General features: G+C 34.6%; 1 protein-coding gene and 1 long non-coding RNA gene across 31 annotated transcripts; one reads left to right on the top strand and one right to left on the bottom strand.

The window, feature by feature from the left end:
• The first annotated feature begins 5,162 nt into the window (after nt 1–5,162).
• Nucleotides 5,163–8,786, top strand: LOC106320409 (aspartate aminotransferase, cytoplasmic isozyme 1). 2 transcript variants are annotated; one of them, XM_013758767.1, is made up of 12 exons: nt 5,163–5,424; nt 5,594–5,665; nt 5,790–5,851; nt 5,953–6,036; nt 6,132–6,231; nt 6,324–6,444; nt 6,733–6,896; nt 7,048–7,185; nt 7,362–7,483; nt 7,851–7,945; nt 8,040–8,160; nt 8,537–8,786. In XM_013758767.1, the coding sequence occupies exons 1-12, from the start codon at nt 5,371–5,373 to the stop codon at nt 8,595–8,597; spliced, it is 1,194 nt and encodes a 397-aa protein (XP_013614221.1). In that variant the 5' UTR covers nt 5,163–5,370; the 3' UTR covers nt 8,598–8,786. The 2 variants fall into 2 exon arrangements, with proteins under 2 accessions (XP_013614221.1, XP_013614220.1); XM_013758766.1 differs by having other exon boundaries at nt 5,164–5,424; nt 8,547–8,786.
• A 3,228-nt stretch (nt 8,787–12,014) lies between these two features.
• LOC106320411 lies at nt 12,015–17,019 on the bottom strand. 29 transcript variants are annotated; one of them, XR_001265811.1, is made up of 9 exons: nt 16,391–17,017; nt 15,995–16,311; nt 15,778–15,899; nt 15,360–15,573; nt 15,142–15,231; nt 14,888–15,002; nt 14,660–14,818; nt 14,227–14,561; nt 13,786–14,105 (listed from the first exon to the last, which is right to left on the bottom strand). It is a non-coding gene; the product is annotated as an uncharacterized LOC106320411 (long non-coding RNA). The 29 variants fall into 29 exon arrangements; XR_001265806.1 differs by having other exon boundaries at nt 14,660–14,799; nt 16,391–17,016; XR_001265813.1 differs by having other exon boundaries at nt 14,227–14,515; nt 14,660–14,799; nt 16,391–17,016.

The following is a 17,019-nucleotide window of genomic DNA, read 5'->3' as shown; positions in this document are numbered from 1 at the left end:
CGCTCGCATGTCTATCGCGTGACGACAACACAATGGAGCCGGAGCGACCTCTCAGAGCGACCTCTCAGAGCGACCCACTAGAAATTAAAAAGGCTGTCCCCAGCTTCTACAGACACTACCAATCACCCCCATTATTTCCTTAAATAAAACCTACGGAATTACCTAATGTGATTATGATATATATAGTAATTAATGATTTTAATTAATGAAGATTTGCTAATAATCTGTATGTTTCTATCATTTTTGTTTAATTCTTTACTATTAAAATAAATTACACAATTACATTAATCATATATTAAAAATTTAGATTTTTTTTATATGTTGTATTTTGAATTTTTCAAAACGAGTATAAATTACTAAAACTGTTAAAAGTCTCACATAAACTTTTGTGATCAATGTTTAAATTTTTTTCTATAATAAGATACAATGATAATAAAATCATATAAATAAATTATTTTATTTTAATAGGTGTTTATGTTAATATATATATATATATATACTTCATATCGTTTAAATTTAATTATATATCATATACGATAGATAAGATTGATTGTTTTGATTTATTTATTCTAAAATGGTTGCGAATAAACAAGAGCGGTCATTTGATTTATATGTGCAAGTCAATTTATTACATTATAGTAACTGATTTCTTAGTTATTTAATATATTTAATTACTATTTTATTATTTCATATTATGCAGAAAAATATAAAATAAGTATTTATTCTGCACAAGACGCAAATCTTAACCTAAGTATGTATCTCTTTAATAATTTTGAATCTTAAACATTTTCTAAATCTCATGCCAAAATAAAAGAAAGAAATGAGAATAAACTAAAAAATCAATATTTATATCGAGCAATAACCAAAATGACACAAAAAGGAGAAAAATATCGAAGATAGATAGGATTGGCACGAGAAAAATAACCGAGGTTGCTCCGCGTCTATTTGTTTGGCCGAATTCATGTTTTCTAAGGGCCTTTTGGTCATTTCTTTATGCAAGTTTTTACTTTTGAAAACCTATGTTTTAAGTACCTTTAGCAGCCACCAGACAGATTATCTTTTGTTCTAAAGAAAAACCTTTGGAAAGTTCATCTTTTAAATCATCTTTGTTCATCTAGTTATTGCAATTCTGTGTTTCCAACTCGTTGTTGCATCCCTCTGTATGATTGATCTGAAATCCAAAATGGGTTTAAGAGGAATCATGAAGAGTAGTGAGTAATCACCATTTGAATTCATGGGTTATGAAGATTAAGGGTGATTAGGTTAGAGCTAGGATGTTTTAGAGTAGATCATTCCAAAACCTTGCTAGTAATCATATTGCATCTTCTGAGTTAGCTTATAAAAAGTTGATCTTTAGGCATCTCCCACCCAAAAGGTGTTAGATGAAATGTCTGAAACAACTCTTCTAAGCTTTTAGCATATTTTGCCTAAGACATTTGTTGTTAGAAGTGTTAAGATAGCCTTAGACCTGTTAGTAAAGATTGTTTCCATATTATTCAACCAAAGACATTTGTTGTTTGAAATGTTTTATTAAATGAACATTCATCTAGACATAGAGTTTGTTTAGGATCGTGTCTAAGCTTAAGGTTGATAGTTTGATTGTTCGTCTGCCATCCTTAGTTCGAAACTTGATCACCCGAAGTCTAATTCTTATGCCCATGAGTTCTCATTTTCCTTAGTTAAGAAAGTCAACTCATTTACTGTTTTTATTATTCTGAAACTGCATTACTATTAATCATTAGTTTAGAAAACCCTTTAAATTATCGGTTGCACTTAAATTAAGTAAGTACTTGCATTCTCAATGCTTGAAATCCCTTAGAATTGGTTCGACGATCATTTATACTACAACATTTATCTTAGGAGCCTTGAAAACTCTTAACATGATGTACGTAAACTTCTCATGACCATAATTAACTTTTAAATTGCTAAATCATGATATAAAACCGAGCTGACATAGTTTCATTGTAACCAAATAGTATACATGAGATTCTTCGACCTAAACGTTAAGTTTTTATGCGATAAATAATTTTTTGACATAAAATATTTTTAAAAATGAGATCAGTTCATTAGTAAACAAATTATGTAATTAACAAAAAATTTTTTAAAAAATTGTTTAAGGGCCAAATATATTAATTCGATCAATAATATAATTTTTTTTTATTTCTTAAATAGTTTTCATATAAATTTACCCTTATGCAGGTCTTATCCTAGTCTCGTTATAAAACTCTGTTTCACAAGAGCAAAATTGTTATTACAAAATAAATAAATATCTTCTTTCAGTTTGTCTCAGTCTCAAACTTTCCCGTGAAAGAATAGCGAGCCGAGGGTAACCATGGTAACCAGCTTGTTCGCCGTCCTTCCCTTGCTCAGTTACACCTCCCTAACAAATCGATCTTCTTCTTCTTCATTTCGGATTCTCAGGAGAACGGCATATATATGCTTTGCGTTGGCCACTAAACCGGCACCTAACCTTGGCGTTGCTAATATTTTCAAAAGTTCTTGCACTAGATCTCTGCTTTTGGGAGTTTTTCTTTGGTTGACAATCGAGTGGGAGTAGCAGAGTAGTACCAGTTTGTAGATAATACATAACTCGTGTGATAGCTATATATGAAATTACAGAAACATGTACAAACAACATCTTCTGGTAATTTTAAAAATCACCAAGTATATTGTAAAAACACACATCACATGGTTCTCTAATGTAAAGTAAGAGAATGGCAATTAGTTAGGTGTTAACAAACTTTAGTTGTTTGATGATACATGTACATAATATTTTGCGTAAGTCTTTCATAAGTTAGATGTGAAGAACCCGTTGGCTCTAACTGATGACCATTAAAATAGAAATAAAAATAATGAAAATGAATATTTTTTTTTGTTTCATATCAATTTTGATAAGAAATGTTTTTTTTCTATAATTCTTTAAAATTCAAGGAATAACAATGAATCAAACGCAGTGAAAATTTTCCATAAATGGTATATTTTTTAAAGAATGAGTAGAAACTGACTATTCTTTTTAATTACCTATGTCACCATTTGGATGTGTAACAAAACTGAAATTTTTATTTTTGTCAACGCGTAACAAAACTGATTTGATACACAAAGGTGATGATTGTTTGTTTGGTTTCTAGATTTTGGATTTTGGTTTTTGGTTTTTGGTTTTTGGATTCTAGATTTTGTTTTTTGGTTTTTGATTTTGCAGTAGATTTTAGTTTATTTGAAAAACATGAATGGTGCTTTTAGATTTTATTCTGGAAATAATAAAATATAATATCATCACCAAAACACACAAGCTTATTTAAAAAAAAACAGCAAAAACAAATGTAGTTTTATGTTTAAACATAAACTTAAAAATTTAATTCTATGTTTAAACATAAGTTATACATACTTTGTTTAATAATTTTACTACATTTTATTAATTAATTGTTAGTGGTCCAGTGGTTAAACTCAACTTGGGAAATCATGGGTTCGAGTGCCGCTGGGAGGTGATTATCTTGAGAGACCTTCGGGCCCAAAACGGAGAAGCCTGCTAACGTCTGGCCACTGGTGGGATTTACATGGGGTGATCACCAACTTTCCTGGATGCCTCGGCGGGCTCCCCGGCTAAGCTCCGGTGGACAGTCATTGGCGCTAGTCGGATCCTCTCGAAGCTCCGGATACCAGGGTTATAAAAAAAAAAAAAAAAATTAATAATAAAAATATTACTTTCTATGAAAACAAAAATTATACAAAATATTTCCACTTAAAAATACATTTATTTATTTAATAAATTTATTTTTAAAATTAAATAATGCAAACTAAATAGACGAACCACAATTCATATATATATATGAGAATACACAATTAATGCAGTTCAAAAATGCCATACATAATTAAAAAGTAAAAATAAAATAAAAATTATTAATATTTTTAAAATATTATATAATTCAAATATTTTAAACAAAAATATCAATAGTTAGATTATTTAAACATACTAAATAAAGTTTAAATCAGTGCTTTTAAAACCGGACCGGAAGGTGAACCAAAAATATTTTGGGTCACGGTTCAATATGGTTCGACCGGGTTAAACCTGGTTCAATAATATGGTTTAATATTTTTTTAGTATGTAAATATAAAAGTAATATTAGTAAAAATGATGCATAGTTAAAATATTAATCAATTTTGAACATAAAATATTATAAATATAAATTAGTTTCTTGTTTATATGGATGATTTATAGATTTTTGATAGTTTTAGTGGTTTTTATTGGTTTAATATCTTTGAAATATAATCCGGCTATGTGGCCGGTTCATGGTCGAACCAATTACTAGACCAACCCGGCTATATAACCGGTTCATGGTCGAACCCGGTCCAACCATCGGGTCGGTCCGGTTTTAAAAACACTGGTTTAAATGTATTTTTTATAAGTTTGAGAAACCGTATAAAATTATATTTTTTTTATTATTAAATTTAAATTTTATTATCTTTTTGTTTTTCAAAAATTTGACTAATGATTTTTTGGTCTGATATTTAAAAAAAAAATTAACTTAGAAGTTAATATCTTGTTTAAAAAAATAAAAAATATTAAAAGAATATATATCACAGATTTAATAAATAGTACCAATGATAAGCAAATGAATCTTACTAAACTTTATTTGTTTATAGTGATTATCATTTTTCTTGTTTTCTTACATTAAAATATAAATATAATAAAAACAATTTTTAAAAATTGAAAACCACCGTATAGGATGAAAAAAAAACATGAAAAGTTGGTTTTTGGTTTTTAAGTTAAAAAAAATAGTTATTTGCAAAAACTTGTATCCCTACATTTTAAGAAATTTATTCTTTCAAAATCTTGATTGAATGCAAAATGGATTTAAAAAAAAACAAAACCCAAAAATTAATGTAAAAACCACAAACAATTAACCTCAAAGTTACAAACTATAACATAATAGAAAAAAACCGGAAAATCAACAGACGAATATTCAGAAAAGTTAAAAGAAGGAAAGAAAAGAAGAAATGAGGAAGAAAATTTAGTAAGATAGTAATAATTATAGATTTGAAATCATTTAACAAAAACATATACTATAGTGTTTACTTAAAAATATGGAAGTTAAGAATATTTATTTAATAATTAACACCATGTAAGAAAGAAATAAGAAAATTGTGGACTTGGCGGACAAGGAGTTCTCCGGAAAAGTTACGAATAAACTGACTGCTGCGCCCACAGAGAGACGGTTGCGAGAGTCACATTATTCATTCATTCAGCCCACAGCTAATTTATTTTTTGATACACACACTCTTTTAAAAAAGAAGAGAAAGGCGACGCTTCAATAAAAACTCAACTCTCTCTCTCTCTATTCATCCGATCTCTCCACTGCGATCCTTGCTCTAATGGACTCCGTCTTCTCCAACGTCGATCGTGCTCCCGAAGATCCTATTCTCGGTGTACGTCTCTCTCTCTCTCTCTCTCTAGATCCATCTTGGCTTTTACGATAAGATCCGTATCGGTTACTGCGAAGGCATATTACTCGTTGATAGATAACTGATTCGACCAATGATTTGATGTTTAACGTTTTGATTTTGATTTTTTTATTTTTTTGTTTGTGGAAAACAGGTAACAGTTGCTTACAACAATGATCCAAGCCCAGCTAAGCTCAATTTGGGTGTTGGCGCCTATCGAACTGAGGTTGTTTCCTCTGCCTACTTTCTAAGCATCTTTATAGTTGCAATATTTCGATTAGCTATTTTGTAAGCTTAGGTTTTGATTTGTTTGTTTGTTTTTTTTTTTTTTTAACTTGGATCTTCAAAAGGAAGGGAAGCCCCTTGTTCTCGACGTGGTGCGAAGAGCAGAGCAACAGCTTGTCAACGATCCGTGAGTTATTCCAACATTGTTACTAAAACTCCTCGTGTGATTCTTTTTTTTTTTTTTGGCTAATGACTTGACTACACATTTGTCTCTATTCCTCTCTTAAGGTCCCGTGTCAAGGAGTATATTCCCATTGCTGGACTCGCTGATTTCAACAAACTTAGCGCCAAGCTCATCTTGGGTGCTGATAGGTAATCTCATATGGCCTTTCAATGTTTAATATGTGGTTTTGCTCTGTCTTTGTTTGTAGCTTTTGTCCCATATATGATCATGTTTTGATTGGCAGTCCTGCGATTCAAGAGAGTAGAGTTGCTACGATCCAGTGCTTGTCTGGTACTGGTTCTTTGAGAGTTGGGGCTGAGTTTCTCAAGAAACACTACCACCAAGTAAAAATGTCTCCCTTTTTTGTTTGTTTTTGATGGTCGTTGAATCAGATAATCAACACAACTGTTGCTAACTGGGGTAGTCGTTTTTTCAGTGTGTCATTTTCATTCCAAAACCGACTTGGGGAAACCATCCCAAAGTTTTCAACTTGGCAGGCTTGTCTGTGGAGTACTACCGTTACTATGATCCTGCAACCCGTGGGCTTGACTTCCAAGGTTGGTTTTTTATTATTCCATGAGTTTTGTCTTTCGACTTCCCGGTTGCTACACTGACCTTAATTTAGTTTGTCTTTTTCATGATAATTGCTTGATGCCTCAATGGATCTATCCACTTGACTTACCCCAAATGAAAGTTACTCTCTGTGTACTGATCATACTCTTGAAATCTGACGTTTAGATTTTGATTAAGAAAATAGATCTCCAGATTGCATTCTGTCAAAACATTTCATAAAACGACATTTGATATATAGACTTGACCATTGTTGCAAATAAATAAATCAACAGGTTTGCTCGAGGATCTTGGCGCTGCACCATCTGGAGCTATTGTCTTACTTCATGCATGTGCACACAATCCCACTGGAGTTGACCCAACCTCCGAACAGTGGGCAAAGATTCGACAACTAATAAGATCCAAGAGCTTACTGCCCTTTTTTGATAGTGCATATCAGGTAACTCATACAATAAGTCTTTGCTTTGTTGTTTTATTCAATGGTTGCTTACAAACAAATTAAACCAAGTATACTTTATGTGTGAATTTGATCTGATGTATCATGTATAAAAAGAGAAGCCTAACTCTTAATTTTCCTTTCACAATTGCAGGGTTTTGCTAGTGGTAGCCTTGACACAGACGCACACTCTGTCCGTACGTTTGTTGCTGATGGCGGTGAATGCTTGATAGCTCAAAGTTATGCCAAAAATATGGGACTTTATGGGGAGCGTGTTGGTGCCCTTAGCATTGTAAGGAACCAAACGTCTCAGTTTCATCTTTGATTCTATCCTTGTATCCATCTGCATTATTGTTAGAAGCACTTTCTATGGGCTTGCTGTTTATCCTCACATAGTGGTTTTTGTATATTACACGAATACAGTCTTTCGAAAACCGCATCTAATATTTTTTTTTACCTAATGTAAAGGTGTGCAAGTCGGCTGATGTGGCTAGTAAGGTTGAGAGCCAGGTGAAACTTGTTGTGCGTCCCATGTATTCGAGCCCACCTATTCATGGAGCATCAATTGTTGCCACCATTCTGAAAAGCAGGTATATGTTTATCCTGTAAGGGGAGCATCAATTTACCCACTTTCAAATATTTTTGGTTGGGCAAGGGACCTTTAAATCTGAGTTAATGAAGTAGAAGTACACTTACGTTTAGATGATTATGTGCAGAAATATTTACTAGAATGGAAGCTTGCGTGATAATTTTTTTAGAGATATCTCTACCGTTTCTACCATACGCAGTAGTTTGATAGTCTATTATATGTAGATATGGTTGTGCCAAGTATCATTCTCTGTGGAATCATGCATAATCACTAAAATTTCATTTGTGTTATCAAGCTTGTAATGAATCTCTTTTTGGATTTAGAATCTGCTCCACGTTTCTAAACATTCTTTGTTTACATCTTGACAGCGATATGTACAACGACTGGACCATCGAGCTGAAAGGAATGGCTGACCGCATAATTAGCATGCGCCAACAGTTATTTGAAGCTCTACAAGCCAAAGGTTCATTTTTAATGCTTGTCTTCTCTCTTTTATTCCATCTTTAGTGGTGCCTATTTTATAAGCTCTTGCGCATGAGACGTTGTCTGGCTTGCAGGAACACCTGGTGATTGGAGTCACATTATCAAACAGATTGGCATGTTTACTTTTACCGGATTGAACAAGGAGCAAGTTGCCTTCATGACCAAAGAGTATCACATTTACATGACATCTGACGGGTGAGGCCAACTTATATAGTTATCTTTATTTTCAAATTTTCTTAGGATTTTCAAATTTTCTTAGGCATATGGTAGAGTTTAGTTTCTACAACGCCTAGAACCATCAGTATTCTGTTCTCTAGCTATATTAAACAAGCTTAGTTTAAGCAGTAATAATCACATAGTTCAAAAGATAGTCCACGTTTCATACTTTCATCATGTTCTTTTAGGTATGTGACCCAACATAGTTGCGTAGAAGTTCATATAAAGCAATTATTTGCTATTGAAATTACAGTTGTATTAAACAAAGGAAAATAGAAATGATCTTATATATGGTGTAACCAGTATGTTTAAGTTCATGAAGATCCTGAGGTTGAAATTGAGAAGAATGATATTGTGTATTGCAGGAGAATAAGCATGGCAGGTCTCAGTACGAAGACGGTGCCTCACCTCGTTGACGCTATCCATGCTGCAGTTACCCGCGTCGTCTAAGCTAGTAGCGATTGTTGTTTCGTCTAATAAAATGAAAAACGATAAAAACAGAGCCTTCTTGGTTTTATGCTTTGTATTTTTCCGATGGTTATTCATATGTTTCCTTTTGACTGAGGATGGTTGAACCAATCAAACAGAGGATTCTGATTTGAATTTTGCAATGTTGAATGAAAATGTTGGTTATTATAATTTGCATTGTTATCTAATATGTTGATGTTCACTGATTCTATTGTCGGCTTCATCAAGAGATGATTTAGATTCATTGCATTTAAGGACATTTACTTGGTGCCAAATGGTGTAGAAACCGCAATGAACAAATCAACTCGTTGCGTACGGATAACACTATATATGTAACCTGTAACATGTAGTTATTGTTGTAAATTTGAAATGATCACTACTTTTCAAAATGATAAATTACACGACGTGAGTAAACGATTAAAAACCATATCATTCAGACATTAAAAATCAATCCTTTTAATTAGGAGGATATACGGAGATGTTTTAGACTTGGTGAAGAGAGTCGGCCTCTTAGTCTTTACTTGCCCCCAACTAACTACGTTCGTCCCTCTTCTTATCATTTAAAAGAGATTGACTAAAAAGTGTTGTCTAAGTCAACTGCTATTTGAAAATGATGTTTAATGCTTCAGTTTTTTACAGTTATAAAAAACGTAAAATATTTACTGTTTAGAATACAATGCCATGTAAAAATAAATATGATTTTACTGTTTTTAGAACTTGCTATAGGTCTTATCAGTACCAATGATTAATCCGAAACCAAATACAATTACACATTTAAAACATGCAAATTTATGAACATGGACATATAAAGGACAAGAAATACTTGAGCTCCACGAAGAAACAAGCAGCATAAGTGAAACAGCACGGCTAGACCAACGGGAAGCTTAAAGAGCTCAAGAACACTGTAAATGAGCTTACATAATCTATTACAAATTCGAATTACAAAGGCAAAAACCATAATGGAACCAAAGAGGAGGGTAATCAAGAGACTATTGAAGATTTCCAGAACCAAGAAGATTAACAAGAACGCTTACGAGATGACTTGTAGGACAATCAGCATGATCAACTATATGTAATGAACTTACAGCATGAAGCGCTGGATGATTGGGTCACTAACCCCCATAGGGGAGCTCTAGCAAACCCTCCAACCACGATTTAAAATACTCAAGTAGATTCAAAGCTTTCTAAGACAATGTATCAACCTCCAGTTATATATATATATATGTATATATATTAATATATACCACTTTTATCTCTACTGTATTTCTTCTCCGCTCCTACATGTTTGTCATCCCACCAAGATTGTTTGAAGCAAGTATGGATAAGAGTTTCTTATTATTTGACTTTCTTTATTTTATTGTTCTGGTTTTATGTCTTGGCATTTTTTTCGTAGAAACGTGTACAATAAATTCGAATAAATAAAAAAGAAGGTCAACTAAGAGCTCAAGATGAGTTGAGTAACAAAGAATGATTGAACAATGCGGTATGATTTGTTTTGTAAGTGTATAAAGGATATTAATGTTCAACTTCTTGTATCTTGAACATAATACAGTACCCTTTATTATCCTCTTAATATATTTTTCACTCCAAACCCATGAACATGTTTAATACACTCTTTATTACGATCACGCTTAATTAGGAAGTAATTGATTTAAAAAGGTAGGTGGATTTTATTTTGAAAGTTTTGTGTTTGTTTTATGGCATAGAGTAGGAAACCATTTGTGATTTGCTTGATAAAATGGTTTCCTATTCTATGTCATCACAAATGGTTTCCTACTCTTTGTCTTCCTAAGAAAAAGCCAATGAAGAAAAACAGAATCGTAAATACTCAATCCTCTTTTCATTTGTGAAAGAAAGTAGTTATTATCTAGCGCTTAAAATCCTTTATATAACAGAGTCCTATATACTTATTATTACCTCAATTGTTGTTGACAATACTTGATTTTCTATTTGAATAATTTAGCTGAGGAAACTCAGTTGACATCATTAGTGTGAATCATGCAAAGAAAAAAGTATCAAGTTGAGAAGAGAAACATGTATCAATCTTCTGTTGCTACATTCATAAGCGATGAAGTAGACGAACCTATGAATAGAAGAGAGAAAAAGAGCAAATAAAAGAAGCAATTAGTTGACTGAAATTATATAGAAAATAAAACAGTTATATATAGATGGGAATCCACTCCGGCGTCTGTTACTCTAGCGTCCGATGTAGGTGGGAATCCACTCCGGCGTCCAGCCCTGAGCCATCAAAAACTACTAAGATCATGTTGTCGGCGCACAACTCTCACCTCTTCCTCTGTTGTGGAGAGTACTTCACTACCATGTCTCCTTTCTATGAATGGAGAAAATACCTTGGATTCTTTTTCGAGCTTTAATTTCAGTTTACTCACCGGTTTGTTACCTTGTGGAGCGGTCTGTACGGGGCCTGAAGGTGCAATCGAGACTACTTCGGTTTTTCTCGTTGGTGAGGACTGTCTCTCAACGTCACTTGTGACTATTTCTCTGCTGTCCGACTTTGTCATGCAAGCTTTATCGACGCATTCAATCTTGGTATTGAATTCGCTGTCAACTGAAGATTTATCATGCTTGATTCTATTTGCTATTGTAGTTCACGAATTGTCTCCAAGAGGATGTTTAATTCCCTTTTGGCTTTGTAGTCTTTGAATTTGAGTTTTAATGAAAGTTTGTGTTTCAAAAAAAAAAAATATATAGATGGCATGACTTCCCTTTGAACGAACGTGGTGATAGTGATCGGAGAGAATGTAGGGATTTTTTTTTATCAGTTTAAGAAAATTAAGGCTCGTAAGATCTTTTGCTTAAAGTTTTTATTTTTCCTATTACTAGAGGGTTTGTCCGGGCTACGCCCAGATTTTTTCCTATAATATTATTAAGTTGAATTAAACTTGCAATGCTAATTTCTAGTTATATGTATATATCAGAAGTTTCCATTTTTAAAGAAGGGTTATGGTTGATGTTATTGGATTCAACTGTTGTTATATTATTTTTGTTAATGATGCTATGAGCGGTTTGTATATCTGAATTTTCAGTTTTTATCTTATTACACTATATATTATCTTGTTGTTATTTTATTCTCATGTCACCTATTTTGATCTTATATATGGTATGTTGTGATTTTTGTATTTTTTCCATTTCCGTTTGAATCTTGGAGTAGTATATATTTTTACGAATTAGTTTAAATATTTTGAATGGTATTTTGACCACCAGTACTAATTCACTACATTGTTTGATTAGTTTTGAAATTACTCGTCGAAACAGATTTGGAGAGAAGAGAAATGGAAAAGGTGGAAGTCGAAAGGTGGGTGAAGAACAAATTAGGGTTACGACAGTAATATACATCTATTGAGTATGGTTTTAGTATTATTACTGTGAATCGTTGACCTCTTTGGTTGTTCATCATAGATATATTAGCAACACAACATGCTTGTTAACAGGTACCTACGTTAATGCAATGTTGACATCAGAGCTGAACATTCATAAAGCTACGGACAATCAAAGACACGTCAACGTTACTTTAATTATTTAATTCTTTAAGAGAAATTTTCAGAAAATCCAAAGAACCAAAGTTCAAAGTAGGGAAAATATATGGATATAATAAATTAAAATGAGCAAAATCTAAGTGGAGTTGACGGTTTGATAGCCTTGATACTATCACTCACGTGGGCGTTTGCGGGTTTTGTCGTTGCCTGCAGTCTGCAGAACCTGGCTGATTTGCTCCATCATTTCCTAGTGCTATCTTCGCCGCATCACCAGCGGAGCTGGCAAATGCTGTTGGTTGTCCAGATTTGAGATCCACGACTGGAGCTTTGTTGCTGTGCCACTCTACAAAACAGTGGGACATTAAATCAGAACAAAGAGTGTGAAACGTAGATTATCACACCTCTACCTGAGGGTAAAAGAAGAGGTTGTCACTAATGGCCGAACTGGGACAAGAGGCAAGGGAGATAAGATCTGGTCACCACCATACCACACGACTACAACCACCACCACTCGGCCGCCGGCTATGAGAGAGAAGGCGCCGGCAAGGAGAGAGCTACGGGAGAGCCGCCGGGAGAGAGAGAGAAGAATAGAGAAAAAGGAAAAGAGGAGCTTGGCGGCTAGGGTTTCCTAGTCTCTCTAAATCTCTCCAGAGCTCCGCTTCAAGTTTCTGGTGAGGAAAAAAAAAGAAGGGAGACTCTCTATTTATAAGAAAAAGGAAGGAAAATCCTAGGTTTTATCTAATGGGCCGTAGAAAGTCCATCTCCCTTTTAAAAAACTGGGCCATGTATCAGGATGTTACAGTCAAACTAGATCAAGTTGACAAAATTAATCCAATACATCCACTTTAGTTACGTATATTATTAGTTGTGTTTTCTTTGGTTTTTACACCTGCACGAAACAAAAACGAAAGGATAATGGTAATTAATTTTTTTTTCTTTTAACTCATACTAGAAGGTTTGTCCGGGCGTAATTTTTTCCTATAATATTATTATGTTGAATTAAACTTGCGATGCTAATTTCTAGTTAAAGTGTATTGTAACTCTTGTTATATATATAGATAAGAGGTTTCCATTTTTAAAGAAGGGTTATGGTTGATGTTATTGGTTTCAACTGTTGTTATATTATTTTTGTTAATGATGCTATGAGCGGTTTGTATATCTGAATTTTCAGTTTTTATCTTATTACACTATATATTATCTTCTTGTTATTTTATTCTAATGTCACCTATTTTGATCTTATATATGGTATGATGTGATTTTTGTATTTTTTCCATTTCCGTTTGAATCTTGGAGTAGTATATATTTTTACGAACTAGTTTAAATATTTTGAATGGTATTTTGACCACCAATACTAATTCACTACATTGTTTGATTAGTTTTGAAATTACTCGTCGAAACGGATTTGGAGAGAAGAGAAATGGAAGAGGTGGAAGTCGAAAGGTGGGTGAAGAACGAATTAGGGTTACGACAGTAATATACATCTATTGAGTATGGTTTTAGTATTATTACTGTGAATCGTTGACCTCTTTGGTTGTTCATCATAGATATATTAGCAACACAACATGCTTGTTAACAGGTACCTACGTTAATGCAATGTTGACATCAGAGCTGAACATTCATAAAGCTACGGACAATCAAAGACACGTCAACGTTACTTTAATTATTTAATTAAGAGAAATTTTCAGAAAATCCAAAAACCAAAGTTCAAAGTAGGGAAAATATATGGATATAATAAATTAAAATGAGACAAAAGCTAAGTGAAGTTGACGGTTTGATAGCCTTGATACTATCAGTCACGTGGGCGTTTGCGGGTTTTGTCGTTACCTGCAGTCTGCAGAACCTGGCTGATTTGCTCCATCATTTCCTAGTGCTATCTTCGCCGCATCACCAGCGGAGCTGGCAAATGCTGTTGGTTGTCCAGATTTGAGATCCACGACTGGAGCTTTGTTGCTGTTCCCACTTTACAAAACAGTGGGACATTAAATCAGAAAAAAGAGCTTTGTTGTTGTTGCCACTCTACAAAACAGTGGGACATTAAATCAGAAAAAAGAGTGTGAAACGTAGATTACCACAGCTCTACCTGAGGGCCAAAGAAGAGGTTGTCACTAATGGCAGAGACGGTGAATGTGTGGTGGTTGGAGGTGAAATTATATGGAGTTACACGTAGCTGAAAAGGTATCCATTACCAGCTAGCTCCTCAAGGCATTTTGGTAGCTCCATTCCTCCCACTGCCACTAATCTGTAGTAGGCTTGGCGTTTGTGGGGGCATTTAGAGTAAGGGAAAAAAATTTAAAACCAATCTGAAAAGTTAAAACGTATCTACGCAGGAGCCAGACTTTGCCTCTTTCTTGATGAGTTTGATCATCTCCCTGTCAAAGACAACAAAAGTTGCACTTTCCTTTCCGTCATCAACAGCTAGTTCACACAGAACAGCAGAGAAAGTACGTCAAACGTGCACATATATTGAAATTAGGGTGTTCCTTTAAATATGGATCGGGAAGAACAGTACATACCCGATGACCCCGGTGCATTAGGAGAAACACATCTGTTGCACCAGAGAGATTTTGCGAGCTTCCTGTTGCAACCTGTGCAAGATACAAACGACAAGCCATTTTCCTGGACGACTCGTACAGAGAAAATCAGCTTATTCTGTCTTCATGGGGAGAAAAGTCCTAACATTACTTGTTACTATTTTGAAGCCACATAGGAGTACTAAAGATTGTTGAAAGCGTGAGTTTTACCTGTTCACTGGAGTTGGCAATGAACGTGTGAAGTTCTCCAATTGATACGAACTCTTTTTTTTTCTTCCTTCCATGGTATCAACTCGGGAAAGACCTCCGCTGCAGCACCACAAAGCTGCATGGAGGAAGTATGTTTCGAAAAGATTAACAGATATTGAAATATGAGTTGTAGTGAAGGCAGTATGTGGGAAAGATTAGCACATTTAAGCGTGGCCAAGACATGATCTTAATATGGCTGGTAAGACTTGATTTACCTGTTTGTAAACTCTTTGGTAGCATGAATGGTGTTGTCAAAGTAAAATTTTGTTGCTGGTGTTGAGTTTAGATAGAGTCATAGAGATTACCTGTGAAGCCCAAGTGTTTCTTAGATGATGTTATTAAGTAAAATATAATATATAAGTATGAAAAATACTTTTTTGGCAGGAAAATATAACTATGAACATATTTTATTCTTTAAAGTAGATAACCATACCTCCAAATATTGTTGGATTCACCGTGGTGAATTCCATTCCATTACACCATAACAGAATTATTTGAAAGAAAGAGCTAAATGAGATAAGGATCAAAACTATTTAAAGATGAATTCATTGCTTACGGGTCAGTGAGGAAACGGACGGCAAGTCGAGTTGTTGCTGCAGAGTTGTTCAGATCAGAGCCTTGAACGGAAAGGATTTGGCCAACTACATCTGGAAGTGGATGAATTGTTCAGCGAATCAATACGTAATATAAGTAGATTTAGTTGAATTTTCATATGCAAACGTCAATTTAAAGCTATACAGGGAGTTCTAAGGTTGATCACAGTACTGAGCGTGAAGTTGTTAACCGATTATTGAGTATTGATTAGACAGAGATTGAATATATTATTCCAGAGAAAGAGAAGATGTCGATACCTGTTCATATAGTAAGAGGAGGCTGATTCCCATATATTCATCATTCTTCTTGATGTTATGCGAATCCCAGAGGCAGAGGAGGCGACCGACTGTAACAATGTTTATTGTATTTAACTTTATGCCTGAAAATTTCAAATTTAATAGAACATGTAACGAAAATAGAGATACAAATGAACATTATACTACTACATGAGGAAACAAAATTAGCTCCATAGACCTCGGCTCTCCTTTCTCCACCGCCTTCGAAAACTAGTGCAACGCCTTGGTGTGATCATGCCTTAACCCTCGCAGACCAAAGTAGTAGAACAGTCCAATCTTGTACATAGCCGCAGCATTGCCTTTCTGCGCTTGATACTCCAATATCTGAAAATCCTCATCCTCCTCCCCTCGTGATTTCCTTAGAGCGCCTTTGTTTTCTTCAGTCCCGCTGTGGATCCTAGTTGGTTCCACCACGGGAGAGTCCTTTGAGATCAGGAAGCTATTCACATCGGTTTCTGCTAGTTCAGCATATAGTTTCACAGCCTTATCATGCATCTGCAAACACAAGGGAGAATCAAATAACAAATTCTAAAGCTTAAACTCAAATAGTAATAATAATAATCTTTTAGCTTACATCTTGTTGCAGATACGTGAAGGCAAGTGTCATCTTTGACTGCATGTTCCCACCTTCAGCAGCAAAGTTATGGTGAAGGAAGAATTTGCTTTTGCTTTTCTCCCTCATCATCCCCGTCCCGTAGACGAAGCCCATCAGCGACTGCGAGTGCGGATCTCCGGATGAAGAAGCCGCCTCTATCTCCTCCACCGCTTCCTCCGTCAACCTATCGAAAGTTCTGTCGCCACGAGCCAGGATCGAGCTCCTCTTCGGATTTGGGTTCGGATTCGCCGAATTCGTCGAAGTTAGAGGAGTCTCCGACTCCGGGATCGTCGCCGCCGCTGTTGAGATCGTCGATGGAGAGGACGAGGACGACGGGACGCGCGTGAACGCTACGATCGACGCAATAGAATACAGTTACAGATAGAACAACGATTACATAGCCTGAGATTCTCATTCTTCCTCTTCCTCCTCCACCTTCTTCGTCGTCGTAGATTCTCAGTGATCAGATCGAGTTTCAGAAGGAGATGACTCGGGAGAGAAAGAAAGAATATGAAAGGGGTAGTTTTTTTTTTTTTTGAAACACGAAAGGGGTAGTTACATAGTGAATTGGAAGAGTCGGAGTAGAAGGGTAAAATGTTCGAGGAATA

The sequence above is a fragment of the Brassica oleracea genome, unplaced genomic scaffold (assembly GCF_000695525.1).
Source record: "Brassica oleracea var. oleracea cultivar TO1000 unplaced genomic scaffold, BOL UnpScaffold00915, whole genome shotgun sequence".
In the NCBI taxonomy this organism is placed as follows: domain Eukaryota; kingdom Viridiplantae; phylum Streptophyta; class Magnoliopsida; order Brassicales; family Brassicaceae; genus Brassica; species Brassica oleracea.
The sequence above is the reverse complement of the archived record's forward strand: the minus strand, read 5'-3'. Positions and strand labels throughout refer to the sequence as shown.